Source organism: Panthera onca, chromosome B1 (assembly GCF_046562875.1).
Source record: "Panthera onca isolate mPanOnc1 chromosome B1, mPanOnc1 haplotype 2, whole genome shotgun sequence".
In the NCBI taxonomy this organism is placed as follows: domain Eukaryota; kingdom Metazoa; phylum Chordata; class Mammalia; order Carnivora; family Felidae; genus Panthera; species Panthera onca.
The window spans coordinates 62,156,940-62,173,502 of NC_138342.1; the positions used below are offsets into that span (position 1 = coordinate 62,156,940).

The 16,563-nt window shown below is 46.3% G+C and overlaps 1 protein-coding gene across 7 annotated transcripts in view; it reads left to right on the plus strand.

The window, feature by feature from the left end:
- Window positions 1–16,563, plus strand: part of SHROOM3 (shroom family member 3) — a 320,630-nt gene that overhangs the window by 275,622 nt on the left and 28,445 nt on the right. For all 7 annotated transcript variants that reach the window (XM_078446004.2, XM_078446003.2, XM_078446005.2 and 4 more), the window contains 2 exons: window positions 5,700–8,904; window positions 15,891–15,964. In XM_078446004.2, coding sequence (XP_078302130.2) covers window positions 5,700–8,904; window positions 15,891–15,964 — 3,279 coding nt within the window. The remainder of the gene's footprint in view (window positions 1–5,699; window positions 8,905–15,890; window positions 15,965–16,563) is intronic.

Consider the following 16,563-nt stretch of genomic DNA (forward strand, 5'->3'; position numbering starts at 1 on the left):
GAATCCATGCAAATTAGAATCCATTTTCTGATGCCAGGGAGTTAGACTCTCGCTTAGGACTTTTTGAAAGTGCTTGGATAAGGGTAACGGCAGAGAGGTGGGACGGTCAAGAGAATATGGGTCCTACATACAAATGAGATACAAGTGCTGATGAGTCAGGTGGGGGAGGGGGTGACTTCTAGAAGGATTACTTAACTGACAGATGGTGGCTCTGCATTTAGCAAGGACAGGACTCAGAGCCGTTAACACTCAGGTCTGGTCAAATCAAGAGCCAATTCCTAGACTTCTCATGGACAGACATGGCTCCTAGCACATCTGGGTAGGTTTCAGGTCATAGAAAAGAATTTCCTGGTGACCCTCCTTGTTACAGACACTCCTCTCCCTTGTCCAGGTCCCTCCCAATAACCTTGAAAAAATTTATTCTTGCCATCTAAGCTCAGAGAACAGGGCCCACCAGCAGGGTGCTGTTGGTACCCAGGCACAGCGTTTTCACTCTCTGGGCCTTTAGAAGAATAGGGGCGCCTGCGTGGCTCAGCCGGTTAAGTGTCCAACTTCAGCACAGGTTATGATCTCGTGGTTCGTGAGTTCGAGCCCTGTATCCAGCTCTGCGCTGACAGCTCAGAGCCTGGAGCCTGCTTCAGATTCTGTGTCTCCGTCGCTCTCTGCCCCTCCCCCGCTTGTGCTCTGTGTGTCTCTCTCTCTCTCTCTCTCTCTCTCTCTCTCTCTCTCTCTGAAAAATGAATAAATATTAAAAAAAATTAGAAGGTTAGATGTGGAGGGCCTTGCAGTGTGAAGGAAAGAAGGCACGGTGATACGGTACTTGGGCTTTTAAGTCAAACCTAGGTTCAAATCCCAACTTCACCACCTACTGGATGAGCTTGAGCAAATCATTTAACCTCTTTGATCTTGTTTTTCTTGTCTATAAATGAAATTAATAATACGTATCCCATTTGATCACAGTGAGGATTAAACAGAACATGTAAAACATTTAGTGCAGTTCCTGCAACATAATAAGCATTCAGTAATTTTGACAATGATAATAATTAGGCTGAAGACTTACCAGAGGCACAGTGAAACCTGATAATAAATGTTAAGGTTAATGGCATAAACCAGCATGCGCATAAAATGCAACTGTGCATTACCAGAGTGTTCCTAAAGAGTGGAGCCCTGTGGGGCCTCCTCACGCGAACGCTGCACCAGAGCCCCTAAATCTGGTCATACTGTGACCTGAAAAATATGGGCCGAAGTTAAGACTACTGTAGCCAGCGCTCAGAAGAGCTGCGTGCGGGAACTGTGGTGAGCTCCAGGAGGCCGCCAGAGAATGGCAGAGCGGGCTTCAGAAGGGCAGTAGCTCCGAAGAATGCATTTCTGCATGTCCTGCTTCCTCCTTCCTGTCCAACCTCCAGAGGGGCTTCAGTAGGTCGATCTATCGCCGTGCCCCTCTAACACAAACTTCAGGACAGATCCCCCCGACCGTCTGCACAAAGCACTGTGTGGGCTACAAAGGAAGAAAGGCAAGCTCGCATTACCCACAGCGCTACAGACCTGGGTATGCTCTTCTTCCCCGGCACGGGTCACCCTGTGGTCTGGTGTGTCTGGTCCACACCTCAGGCTTGCAGCTTCGCCGAGGGCTTCACCCCAACTCTGTTCCCCTCAGAGGGCCTGAGGTTGGTGGCTGTCGATGGAGAAGTGCTTCCGGCGCGTTTCCAAGGAGCACAGTGGTCTGGTGTGCCGAACCAGTTGGGTGGCATCCCTCTGGTAGCCCTCCTTTAGTTCTAGAAACCCAATCTCAGTCCTAAGTTTATGGATCCGTTTGTCATTAAGAAGCGGGAGAATCAGGGAGCTTGGGGCAGAGGGAAGCACAGGACAAGTAATTTTAACTGCCTGCGAGCTGGTTTAGATCTGAATTTCACTGAAACTGTATTGCAGCTGCTTCCTGTCAGACCCAAGTCACTGTCTTTTTGCTGTTCTACAGAAACCACACGATGGTCCTAAGTAGTTAAAGTACTTCAGAAGAGATCTTGAAAAGTCAGGTAATCCAGCCCCCTCACAGGAGGCTGAAGTAACAGTATCAAAATGCTAAAGAACCAGTACTGTGTCTCAGATGGTTTCTAGTTATTGAGGGTATAATGCTGAATGAGACATAAAAAGCCCCCACCCTGTAATATTTGTGTACCAAGGTCTGTTCCATGGAATGATAATCCATTTAGATGCTTTTTGGAAAAAAGTTTCTAGGACCAACAGAGACTGTAAGATCATGACCTGAGCCGAAATCAAGAGATGGACGCTTAACCAACTGAGCCACCCCGGCGTCCCTAGAAAATACTTTCAAACACCCACAATAAAGAGTAATATTACAAGAACACATGGATCTACCACAGAATTAACATCTTGTCATATTTGCTTCAGATCTTAAGCATTACAGACACAACTGAAGTCTCTTTCATACAATGAAAGGAATAAAAGGTAACCTTGAGTAGTGGTAAGTGCTGTGAAGGAAGTAAGCAGACTAATGGGGAAGAATGGAGGAGATGCTCTTTAGATAGTTCCAGGAAATCTTCCCTCAAGTAGAGACTTGAGTAAAGGGAAGAAGTGAGCCAGGAGAAGAGCATAGTGTGTGGCGGGAGCAGTGGGTACAAAGGCCCTGAGACATGGGGATGCCTTTCATGGGTCTGAGTTACAGTAAAGAGGCCATTGCACTGGAACGCAGTGATCGAGAGGAGTCTAATAGAAAATGAGGTTGAGAGCTAGCCAGACCACAGTAAGAAGCTTGACATACTTATCCTGACAGTAAGGCTGTCTCTGTGGGCTGGAACCGTTGCAGGGAATGAAGACCTCATTCCAAGTTGTTCTTCCCCACTATTAAAAGTACCATCTTGGGGGGTGCCTGGGTGGCTCAGTTGGTTAGCATCCGACTTTGGCTCAGGTCATGATCTCACAGTTCATGGATTCCAGCCCCACACGAGGCTCTGTGCTGACAGCTCAGAACCTGAGCTTCAGATTCTGTGTGTGTGTGTGTGTGTGTGTGTGTGTGTGTGTGTGTGTCCCTTCCCCACTTGCATTCTATCTCTCTGTCTCTCTCAAAAATAAACATTAAAAAAAAATTTTTTTAAAGTGCCATCTTGGAAGCAGGAATGGCAAAGATAATCAAAATGACTACTTCCAGAAAGTGGCAGAAGAACTTTGCAGAGGGTGATGTCAGCACACTCGTGGCATAGCATACCGATTGGTCATACTCCCCACGAAGCTTGGGAAGGGGGATTCCAAAGGGGTGGAGCTCTCCCCGAGTAGCAAAGAGCATGTTGCAGTCCTCACATGGTGCATTCCACCTGAGGTGTGGTGGCTTAAGTTTCCTTGAGCTCTGTAACCCATTCTGCCCTTGCTCTGCCTAGAGATAGTTCTACCAGTGATTTTGTATTTCTAGACATCATCTACAGTTTGAGACAGGTTAGTGATGACCCTTGTTCCCGCTCAGTAGTGAGAGTTTCAGTTATTCAGTTTATTCTCTTTGACTTTTTGTGTGTTCCCAAGTAGATGTGAATTATCCTTTCAGTGAAAGACTGCTAAAACTCTCAGCAGTTTGGAGGGGGATTGAGTAGTGCCTACCACCTGCATGGAACTGGTGAGCAAAACAGCCATTATGGATATACGGCTTCCATTTCCATTAGAAGTGTTAGCTCTGAATCTACCTTAGAGGAGATAAAGGGAAGCATAAGTGGGTCATGTGGGATTATCCCCAGCTGAGCTGTCATGTACATTTTTAACACAATCTCTTCATTTCAAAGAGCTGGGAAGGGAGGGTGGAGGGGTAAAATCTGGCAGTGACATATGCCATGCCATTGAGTGCCAGGACTGATATCTGTAATCTGGCTGGCTCGTGAGCTGTTCCTTCCTGTCTCCCTTGAATCTCTACCTGTTCCTCCTAAAGTAGGATGCTCCATTCAGTAAACTGACTTTCTCTAAAAAAGAAGAGTTACATTCTTGAAGTGAGTTGCTGAAAATGTACTCTTCCTTGAATTCCGGTGCCAGTTTTGAGTCAGAATATGGCCCTTTTAGTCTCTTGCCATAGACCCTGGATTTAGGCCAGCCACAAAGCCAATAAGGCACTTCCTTAGCCAATAAAACACTGTATTTACTTACATGAGATCTAGAAATATAGTAATAACACTATGAATTGTAACAGTACTTAAATGCCAACTCATTTAAAAGTAGGAAAGCTTAGGGGCACCTGGGTGGCTCAGTTGGTTAAGCGTCCAACTTTGGCTCAGGTCATGATCTCATGGTTCATGGGTTCGAGCCCCGTGTTGGGCTCTGTGCTGACAGCTGAGAGCCTGGAGCCTGCTTCGGATTCTGTGCCTCCCTCTCTCTCTCTGCTCCTCCCCAGTTTGCACTCTGTGTCTTTCTCTCTCTCAAAAATAAATAAAAATATTAAAAAAAATTTTTTTAAGAAAATAGAAAAGCTTAGCAAAAACTTTGAGTGATTTATCCTTCAGTAGAGAGCAGTAAGTCACAAACATTTGAACAGTTTTGAGATTATTGTTTGACTTCTGGACCCTATATTCCTTCCTTATTTATTTTTATTTTATTTTATGTTTCATGTTTATTTATTTATTTTGAGAGAGAGACAGAGCAAGAGCCGGGAAAGGGCAGAGAGAGAGAGGGAGGGAGAGAATCCCACATTGATAGCTAGAGCCCAACACAAGGCTTGAACTCACGAACTGCAAGATCATGACCTGAGCTGAAATCAAGAGTCAGATGCCCAAGTGACTGAGCCACCCAGGTGCCCCCACTTACTTCTTCCTGTATGCCCTCACTCCCCCAACATTCTGGGTGAAGTATATCTTGAGTTTATAATTAAAGCTAATTATAAGTAAGTTTGTTTTGAGGCAACTTTTTGGGGTATGCCATGCCAGGATTGAAAGTCATTCCCCCTCTTGCTGGCAGAGGATTTTGTAAAGGAGAAAGGCTTACCTTTCTGAGTGTATGAAGGAGGCTTTGCTCAGGCTTTGGGAAGTCATTCATAGGGATGGGCTCCCGTGATTAAGGCTTCTTAGTAAGCTTCCCTCTCCTGTTAGCCTTCTCTGACTCCCATTTCTCTGTATTTCTCTCATTCAGCTTTGTGTTTAGCTTTCTCACTACAAACAAATTGTCTCTAGTACAGTCGAGATTCCAGGAAGATTGCCAAGGTGTAGCCCTTCAATTCCATAAAAAGGAAAGATATTAACTAAAAACATACACACGTGCACACTGAGTCTCCCTCACCCGTTTCACGTGCCTGGTCTCTTAGTGAGCTCTTCCTCCTCTTCCCACAAACAGCCCCAAGGGACACAAAATTGCAGTGTCTCTCACCCCTCCTCCTCTTCCTCTATCCTTTCTTGGCACATGTAGAATGTCATTTGTAGCACGGAGCAAATCACATCAATGTGATTTGGTCACATGGCTTCCTCTCTGCTCCCTGTTCCTCCCCTTGCAAGCCTGGGTGATTAATTAGAGCCACATAGGTTACACTGTCGGGCAATTACTCCTAGTAACAACATACAAGGAGGCCGAGCAAGGCCCAAATATGGCCCTTTTCACCCACCCTTCCAAAAACGAAACATCTTGCACAAGAGTACATTTATAAGCTGGGTCCTGTGCCTGTAAGCCTACCAAATGGTAGCAGCTCATGGTGCTGACTGCTGTGTCTCCCTTTCTTCCAGCTCCTCTACCAGTGACCTCTCCAACTATGACCACGCGTACCTGAGGCGAAGCCCTGACCACTGCAGCTCCCAGGGGAGCATGGAGAGCCTGGAGCCCAGTGGGGGATACCCACCCTGCCATCTTCTCTCCCCTGCCAAGTCCACCAGCAGCATTGACCAGCTCAGCCACCTCCACAACAAGAGAGACTCGGCGTACAGCTCCTTCTCCACCAGCTCTAGCATCCTAGAGTATCCGCCCCCCGGCATCTCTAGCCGGGAGCGTTCAGGCTCCGTGGACACCACTTCTGCCCGGGGCGGCCTCCTAGAAGGGATGAGGCAGGCAGACATTCGCTATGTCAAGACAGTCTATGATCCCCGGAGGGGAGTCTCAGCAGAGTATGAGGTGAACTCTTCAGCCCTGCTTCTCCAAGGGAGGGAGGCCCGAGCATTAGCAGATGGTCAGGGCTATGATAAATGGCACAGTGTTCCTCGGGGCAAGGGGGCGCCCCCCCCATCCTGGAGCCAGCAATGCCCCGGTTCCTTGGAGATGGCCACTTCCAGCCTGGCTCCTAAAGCGGCCGCACCGCTGCCCCCAGCTCGGAGCGACAGTTATGCAGCCTTTCGGCAGCGAGAACGGCCCAACTCTTGGTCTAGCCTTGATCAGAAGCGGTTCTGTCGGCCTCAGGCAAACGTCGCAGCCTCCCTGAAATCTCCCTTCATAGAGGAACAGCTGCATACTGTGCTAGAGAAGAGTCCAGAGAACAGCCCCCCGGCGAAGCCCAAGCATAAATACCCCCAGAAGGCCCAACCTGGCCAACCTCTACTGCCAACTGGCATCTACCCGGTACCTTCTCTGGAGCCACACTTTGCCCAGGTGCCCCAGCCTTCTGGGAGTGGTAACGGCACGCTCTACCCAGCACTGGCCAAGGAGAGTGGGTATACAGCTCCCCAAGGAGCTTGTGACAAAATGGCTACCTTTGACGAGAATGGGAACCAAAATGGATCTAGCAGGTCTGGGTTCGCCTTCTACCAGCCTCTAGAACCTGATTCAATGTCCCTGGTAGAGAGGAAACCTGAAACTTCAGCCAAATGTGTCCCCTACAGAGTCCATTTCCCTTCAGTACCTGAAAATGAGGAGGATACCTCACTGGAGAGACAGCTCGCCCCTCTCCACGGCAGCAGCCCACATCCCAACGAGAGAAAGAGCACCCACAGCAACAAACCATATTCTAATCACCACAGCCTCAAAGTGGGTGAAGACAAGAGATCTTCCAGGCCCTCAGAGCCCTGGGAGGGTGATTTACACGCAGACCACAATGCCAACCTGCAGCACAGGCTGGAGAGGGAGAGCCTAGGCCAGAGCCCGCCGAACAACTTTGGCAGGACCAAGTCAGCCTTCTCCTCTCTCCAGAACATTCCTGAGAATCTAAGAAGGCAGAGCGGCGTGGAGCCAGGAAGAGGAGCCCAGGAGGGCTACCAGGATGGCAGGTCCACCTGTGTAGTCAACAGCAAGGGGGAGGACTCTGGCAGGAAAGCTGTTCCCGATCACAGGAGCCACCTGGACAGGCCAGTTTCCTATCCAAGGCCCGAGGCGAGAACCAGTGCCTTGGCCTCTTTCCCAAGTTCAGACCCAAGGCACGAGGACCCTCCCTCTCCACCCCACCAGCAGACATCCAGTCTGGGCCGGAGGCGGCTCAGCTCCAGCAGCGCCTCGGCTCTGCAGGGCTTTCAGTATGGGAAGCCTCACTGCTCCGTGCTGGAGAAGGTTTCCAAGATAGAGCAGCGAGAACAAGGGAGCCAGAGACCCCTAAGTGTGGGCAGCTCTCATTATGGCCATAACTACAGGCCCAACAGGACCGTTCCAAATTCTCATCCTTTTGGGAAGGACTTTGAGGAGACAAAAGGCAATATCCGTTTTTCCGACTCCACTGAACCCATAGGCAATGGGGAGCAGCAGCACTTCAAAAAGGAGGAGCCAAAGCTGGAAGAGGTTACCCGGCAGCCACACAGTCAGCAGTTGAGGAGGGGTGCGGATGGCGGCTGTGGCCCCCAGCTCCAAGGCAGTGAGCCCCCGAGGCGGGACACGCACCTGCTCCGCAGCCAGAGCACCTTTCAGCTCTTCGGCGAGACGGAGCAGGAGCCCGTGTGGCTGGATGACAGGCCCAGCACGCCCGAGTCGCCGGTGCTGGACGCCCCTTTCAGCCGTGCCTACCGGAACAGCATCAAGGATGCGCAGTCCCGCGTCCTGGGGGCCACCTCCTTTCGACGCCGGGACCTCGAGCCGGGGACACCCGCGGCTTCGAGAGCCTGGCGTCCAAGGCCCGCCTCGGCCCACGTGGGGCTGCGGAGCCCGGAGGCGGCGGCTTCCGCCTCCCCGCACACGCCTCGTGAGCGGCACAGCGTGACCCCGGCCGAGGGCGACCCTGCCCGACCCGCGCTCCCTGCCACCCGAAGGGGGCCGCGCCGTCGCCTGACCCCCGAACAGAAGAAGCGCTCCTATTCGGAGCCCGAGAAGATGAACGAGGTGGGGATCTCGGAGGAGGCCGAGCCGGCGCCCTCGAGCGCGCAGAAGAAGGGGCTGTGTTTCGCCGAGAGCACGGTGGCGGACCGGCGCCGCATCTTCGAGCGCGACGGCAAGGCCTGCTCGACGCTCAGCCTGTCGGGCCCCGAGCTGAAGCAGTTCCAGCAGAGCGCCCTGGCCGACTACATCCAGCGCAAGACCGGCAAGCGGCCCTCCTCCGCCGCCTGCAGCCTCCAGGAGCCCGGGCCACCGCGGGAGCGCGCCCAGAGCACCTACCTGCAGCCCGGCCCCGCGGCGTCCGAGGGCCCCGGCCTCACCTCGGCCTCCAGCCTCTGCTCGCTGCGGGAACCAAGCCTGCAGCTCCGCAGGGAGGCCGCCCTCCTGCCTGCCGCAGCAGCGGCGGGGGACATGGGGGAGTCCCCACGGGCCCCCAGAGATCGCAGCAGCTCCTTCGCTGGTGGTCATGTCTTTGGGGAACTGCGACGTGGGGACCAAGCCCCGAGGGAGCTGCTCGCTGGAGCTAACAATGGGCCGAAGGGCACCCAGAGGGTGGACAGGACCCCTGGGGAGCCCTCCTCGTGGGGGGCCGCAGCCAGGAGGGCTGGGAAGTCCATGTCTGCTGAAGACCTGCTGGAGCGCTCAGACGTCCTGGCGGTTCCTGTCCATGTGAGATCACGGTCCTCTCCCACTGCAGACAAGCGTCAGGTAAGTGCAACCAGAGGGTCCTAGGATGGGGCCCTTCTGGCCCTGGAGCTTTAGTGAGGCTCCCCTTTAATTTTCCTTTGACATGCAAAAGGGTAGCATTTGTTTTCATGGGGTGATTTCTTTCTGGGTGCCCGGTACCCTTACAGAGATCTAGAGATTGATATGTAGATATATAGAGTTGTATAGGTATCTTATATAGACCCATACATCTTATATAGAGGTATGCATACATATAGTGTGTGTGTGTGTGTGTGTACACGTACACACTTCATTTTAGGAAGTCACCATCTCTCAGTGCAAGAATGCATGGTTAGGAAAAGTTAGTGATTTTTTTTTTTTTTACAGTGCCCCCCCCCCCCCCCCCACTGTGCAATACAAACTGTGTCTTGGAATTTTAAAGATTTTAGCTTTGCATCCTCTATTAGACTTATGCATTTATAAAACATGTAGAATTACTGACTTTAATAGTTACAGTTATTGAAGTCCTGGCCCTCAGCTAAGTATGCTTTACATTTTTTATCTCATTGATTCTCACAATCATCCTGTGTAGTTATATTACCCACACCAAACCTGTCTCTCTGCTCCCATCTGGATCCTTTCTGTGCACTGTCTTGGGGAGATAGGAGAATCATACGCTTTCAAATTCTCTCATAAAAGAATGTTCTCATAAAGGTTTCAAACTACTCAAAGTTTATCAAGTGCTTTCCACTGGAAATTTCAGCACAGTTCGCAATAGAACCTGAGCACTAAGTCCCAGGAGTGTATTAATTTCCCTAATTCTCAGTGGCTCCTCGCTGTGCATGCCCTGCAGATCAAAGGCTCACCTCATAGTTCCCTTCCCACCAAAGATGATATCAGGAACTGATATATATATTAGGCATTCATATTTATGTTAGCTCAGGGGAAAACGCCTCCATTGTCCCTTCTCAAATTCTGTTTTCCCCAACAGAGAAGTCCACCATTTAGCAAGCATCTGTAGAACACGTGTTGTATGAAAAGCACTGTATTAGAAGGTTGAAAGAAACACTAAACAAAATAAGGTTCATGCCTTTCTGGGATTCACAACTGAACAAGGACTTGAACTTAACTATAAGTAACTAACATGACTAGTGAATGCTTTGGGAGCAGTGATAAATAATATGCTATAGAGGGGAGAGTTATTAATTCTAACTGAGGGGATCTCAGGGCTTCTCTTGAAGAAGATGGGGTTTTTTGATCATTTCTAAAATTTTTTATTTATCTTTTTAATATGAAATTTATTGTCAAATTGGTTTCCATGCAACACCCAGTGCTCACCCCAACAGGTGCCCTCCTCAATGCCCATCACCCACCCTCCCGTCCCTCCCACCTCCCATCAGCCCTCAGTTTATTCTCAGTTTTTAAGAGTCTCTTATGATTTGCCTCCCTCCCTCTCTAACTTTTTTTTTCCTTCCCCTCCCCCATGGTCTTCTGTTAAGTTTCTCAGGATCCACATAAGAGTGAAAACATGGAATCTGTCTTTCTCTGACTGACTTATTTCACTAGCATAACACTCTCCAGTTCCATCCACGTTGCTACAAAAGGCCATATTTCATTCTTTCTCATTGCCACGTAGTATTCCATTGTGTATATAAATCACAATTTCTTTATCCATTCATCAGTTGATGGACATTTAGGCTCTTTCCATGATTTGACTATTGTTGAAAGTGCTTCTGTAAACATTGGGGTACAAGTGCCCCTATGCATCAGCACTCCTGTATCCCTTGGGTAAATTCCTAGCAGTGCTATTGCTGGGTCATAGGGTAGATCTATTTTTAATCTTTTGAGGAACCTCCACACTGTTTTCCAAAGTGGCTGCACCAGTTTGCATTCCCACCAACAGTGCAAGAGGGTTCCCGTTTCTCCACATCCTCTCCAGCACCTACAGTCTCCTGATTTGTTCATTATAGCCATTCTGACTGGTGTGAGGTGATATCTCAGTGTGGTGAAGGAGATGGTCTTTGAACCAGGCTGTGAAGGATGGGGCAGGAGATTTATAAAAGATTGGGGGTTGTGTGGGGGAGGCATTAGTTGGTAGAAACAGCCTCAAAAAAAGAAAGATTCAGACATTACTGCCTGAGAAGTACTTTGCTGCACCATTTCTGAAACAAAATTCCGTACCCATCGAGATATTTTCTGTTTCAAAATATCCAGAAACATTTTTCTCCCCAGTATAAACCCACAAGAAAATTGTATAGAGTCAATCCTCCATAAGCATTCCCTAACCATTTTCCTCCCCTCAGAAGGAAAAACAGAGCTAATTTCTACTCCTTATCCTACAACTAAAACACTTAAAACCCATGTATGTAACATAAAATTTCAGCGAGTTTGATGGGCTTCAGGAGCATAGTAATCCAAACATCTTAATTTTTCTTCCCATGTTCTACAGAAAACAGAAATGTTTAGGTGAAAACTAAATCATCTTCTGCTATTTATTTCTTATGAGATGTCCTCCTTCTCCCTTGGGGAATTGATTGGATGGCTATGAATGTTCCTTTGCTTTCTCCCCAAATACGTCTCAAGCCTGGTAAACTGGGAAATAAAGCTAAAACATAGGTGGTATAGAGAAGTGATGAAATTCTTCTAAATCCCAGCTAAATATATTATTTGAAACACTTTTTCAAAAGACAAATACAGAACATTATTTACATCCTCTGCAATAGAGTACCATATTTAGATATTATTTAATTTGGTGACTGTGATGCCAGAGGGGGGAAACATTTCAAAATCAAAGAGTTTATCTGTGCTGCCTTGCTCCTATAAATTCTGAAAATAGAATATCATCCCCCAGATTGTAACAGCCAGGACTGTGCTCCTGACCTTCCTTCTCCCGTTCTCCCACCCAGCACCAGACCTTGCCTGCCTGGAGACCAGGTCCGTGGCAAGGTCTGCTCCTTGATTCTTCTTCATACAGCCATCATCTACCCTATTTGTAGAACTAGTTAAAAAAAAAAAAAAAAAAAAAAAAAAACTAGGCTCCACACAATTATTGTGGTTATTATTTTAGGATATTATATTGGTTTTTTATTTGCATAAATTCGAGAAACTTTACCATTATTATTAAGCTTTAATGAAGGTATTCAGTAGGAATTTGTCTCAATCCGAGCTTTAGAGAACTCTGAGAAATTAAGGAACCCTGTGGAAACTGTCTGCCTCAGTTAAACCCAAAATATGGAGTCTATTTATGGTCCTGAACACATGCTGCTTGTTCCCGCCAGCCAGATGCTAGAGCAGGATTTACAAGCTTTTGACAAGGATTCCATTCCTTTTCAAAAATCCATTATCGAGGATAGTTTCTGCCTCTAAAACAAGGTCAGCATAGACATCAACTCTTCCAAGGGGCGCCTGGGTGGCTCAGTTGGTTAAGCATCTGACTTCGGCTCAGGTCATGATCTCACAATTCGTGAGTTCGAGCCCTGCGTCGGGCTCTGTGCTGACAGCTCAGAGCCTGGAGCCTGCTTCGGATTCTGTCACCTTCTCTCTCTCTCTGCCCCTCCCCCACTTGTACTCTGTCTCTCAATCTCTCTCTAAAATAAACATTAAAAAAAATTAAAGTATCTTAAAAAATCAATTCTTCTGTTAATAAAAATTGATCACTCTTGGGCCTAAACAACTACAGAAGTAGTTATTACAGAACAGTGGATATTAGTGATGGAGCTGAAGGGAACACCAAATTCTTACCTATTTCCTGCTTTCTATGAAGCTTTAGAAAATTTAACCTTTTTAAAGTGGATGTGCCCTGCAAAGCTGCCAGAGAACATCCAAGTAATTCTGCTTGGGAGATGGAAATTTACACCTATTCATCGCATAGATTTAAAATACAGCAAAGGCTATAAAAAGAAGCCTTTGGAGAAATAAGATTCCTGGCTGGGAGTTGTTTTTCCAGATGCTGAGTTAGAGGCTTCTCTCCTTCTGCCTGTTTTCTCAAAGACCCTGGTTCCTGATATATAAGATGCTCAGCATGTGATGGTATGACAAACATCATTTAACTACTGAGAAAACTGCTTAGTGCATCCTACCATGTTGGATGTAGGCTTGATTCTGTAGAATGCAGCTTGTAACTCATTTTAGCACCCCTTCAGTAAGCACCCATTAAAGCTTGTGCATAAACAGAATCACCTTTCCACCAAAGGGAAAGTTGCAAATAGCTAATAATAAATGTTTGCTATGTATGTACCAGTTGTCGTACTACATGTTTTATAAGCATAAAAATAATCCTTACATCTGTGCAAAGTAGATACTGTTGTTATCTCTGTATTACAGAAGGGGGATATGAGCACAGAAAGGATGGGAAATTTGTCCCAGGTGGTGGGAGCAAGGTTTTGACCCCATGTTGTTGGACACCAGATTCTGCTCCCTCCCTGAATAAAAAAGTTTGGGAAAAGGAGGAGGCTAGCATTAAATATCTATCTGAAAACTTCAGTCAATGAATTTATTTCATTTTAACATCTACTGATTACTGTTATTTACATTTAAAAAAAATTTTAAGATTTCTCAAGTGGATTTGATTCATCTTAGCAGATACTTGAAACTGGTATTCCAAAGTAGATGAATACTATTGTCTTCATATTTTATTGGCTATGAAGATACTAAGTAACTCAAAACCCAAAGCAAGAGTGAGGATCGGGACTCCATAGACTTTAGGTTTGCAATTTTAAGTTTGCTATTCCTAATGAAGAATAAGAACTGGGGTATTTTGAAGTCCATCATCAAAAATCAGATAACTAATAGACACAAATAGACACTTGTCCAAGTGTCTACTAGAATAACTCAATACCTTGTATTTCTCCCAGAGCCATTGCTTTTTCCTAAATTGCCATAAGTACTTTATACTTCTTAACAGGTTATAGAAAATAAAGTCTTCTTTGGCAGTGAATGTATGTCCAAATCACAGCAAGTAAATGCAACAGAAATTGAGCCTCCTCGGGCTTGTACTAGGCTGGACTTCTGTCCAAATGGTATTGTCAGCAACAGGAAGTTTAGAGAGTTCTCTCAATGGCCTGTGAGTGGGTCTCACTTCCTTTATTATTTATTTATTTATTTATTTATTTATTTATTTATTTATTTATTTATTTTGGTGTTGCTATCCTATGAAGTCTTTTTTTTTCTTCCTTTATCTTATGCACACCCACATAAATATCAACTTAAGCGCCTCATTCTGAGGGCCAACTCATGTGACTACAGAAGTTAAACTCATAATGAAATTCAAAGGAAATAAGAAAAATGGAAAAATATACCTAACTGTTAGTGGGGAAGGAGCTTAAAGGGGAGGTAGAAGCGTTCCCACTTAATTATTGGCAAAGCTGTACATTCTTGTCAAGAGGGGGTGGAACAGGGAAAGACCTCAGAAGGACCAGAAGGTTTTGTGGAGAGCAGGAATTCCCATTCCCTCTATCGATATTTGAGCAAATAAGACACACATGGAACTCCTTTCTCTCAAAGCATCAAAAACTCATTGCATCCAGCACAGCCTCTACTCACCTGGAAGATTCCAAGGAAAAATCTGGAGCTTTGAAGAGATGATGGTTTGAATCCTCCCTCCTCCACTTTAACTGTGGGCAAAATACTTAACCTTTCTGAGCTGCAGTTACCTCCCTGCTCCCTCTTATTATAGGTTAACTTACAGAAGGACCGTCAGGGGCCTGATACAATTCCAGACACATAATTTGAGGATTGTAAGGTAGTTAGCAGAGTGGCACTCAGTAAATGCAATAAGGGATCACTGCTATTAATATTCAGGTGTTTGTTTTCCCTTCAGACCTACTACTGCCTTTGGCTCTTTCCTGTTGCCTTTGAGTACCTCTACCACTGACTGGGCCAAAAAAAAAAGATTGGAAAGCAGTTAGCCCATTGGAGAGAGTAAATGGTGAAATGAGTTGCTAAAACTAAGTGGAAGATCATATATGGATTTAATGTCTCTGTTTTCTGCCTGTCGCCTGTTATAAATAATTGAAATAATTATATTCAATAAATTTTCAATTTATAATTGAAAATTAAATGTATTATCAATAGCAATATCATTGTCTTCATCAGGGACCTGGTCACATGGGCCAAATTTTATACTACCGAAAACTCACACAAACCAAACAAATCTCACCTACCACCCTTTTGGGAAACCAATATATACCCTTACTAACAGGTGCCTGGGTGGCTCAGGCACAGGTGCCTGGGTGGCTCAGGAATGAAGCATCTGACTTTGGCAGAGGTCACGATCTTAACGGTTCGTGAGCTTGAGCCCCACTTCTCTCCACCCCCCACTTCTCTCCCTCTTCCCCTCCTGGGATTCTTTCTCTCTCTGCCTCTCGCACCCTCTAAGATAGATAGATAGATAGATAGATAGATAGATAGATAGATAGATAGAACCAAAAGAAAATCCCTGAAAAGTTACCAGAGTTACTGATAGTACAGGTGGGTGAGATGTTTTTCCTGGAGAGAATATACTTCAAGCTGATTACAAGCCAGATACTTACCGTTTTTCTAATTATACATCAGAACATTTGAGATTTTTGCTAAATTCAATAAACTATCCTTTTCTTGCCATCTCCCATATTTCCCTATTGCTGGTTCAAAAGTTTGGCCCTTTGAATTGATTTTCATCATTCTGTTTCAAGTCCAGCGGTTATTTTGAACCCTGGAGATAAGTGCTATCAGACTTCTGCTTAGAAAATGTCCTTGTTAGGAGAGGCACCCGGCGAGACAGACTGAGGTGCAAATCCTGGCTCTGCCACTTGTGACCTTGGGACAGTTAAGTGCTTTGGATCTGTGTCTTCCTCAATGCACCAGGGTTCCCAGCACTTCCTGGGGCATTGAGCATGAGGAGGGGTAGTATGTAACAGTCCTGCATTGGTGCCTGACCGTAAGGAGTAGGCATCCAGTAAAGGTTCCTTCTCCTTTCTACCTCCACCTTCTTGGTAAATTTCAGTGCCTGTTTTTTTGGGAATAACGCTGTGCCTTTCTTGTGTTTCAAGGATGTGGTTTTGGGGGAAAACAACAGCTTTGGCCCTGTGAAGGATCCGTATTATTTGGCTGGCCCTGGGTCCAGGTATGTACGTGTATTTATGATGCCCTCTGCCTTAGGAATGCCGCCGGAGTTCAGATTCTGTGTCTCCCTCTCTCTCTCTCAGAAATGAATAAACTTAAAAAGTTTAAAAAAATGTTTCTATTCTTCTCTCCAAGGAAGGGAAACGTGACATTAAGATGTTTCATAGGACTGTGTGCTGCCTCTGCCATTTGTCTGTACCATAGGGACCTTCTACGTTTTTTATTTACAGATGACTTTCTTTAAGGATGAGACTTCTTCAAAATAGATTTAGAATGTGTACTGTTGAAGCAGTGGTTGACTTCAAGTAAGATTAGCCTCAAAATAGTTCATGGAGATGCTCCATGCATATCCTATGATGGCTGTCACACATGGGGCCTCTTTGTGTGGCTGTCTTCCAGTCTTGTGCACAAAGGGTCAGGTCTGGTGACTAGAACACTAGAGGAGGAGTGACCATTTCATGAACAGCTTCACAGAGCAAGACAAACTTACAGGAAGCACACAAAATAAAAAGTAAAGCTCCCAAATCATAATTTTTAGGCATTTAGGGATAAAAAAAAAATAGCAGGAAAGTTAAAAATTGTCATCAAAATCATTTCTCC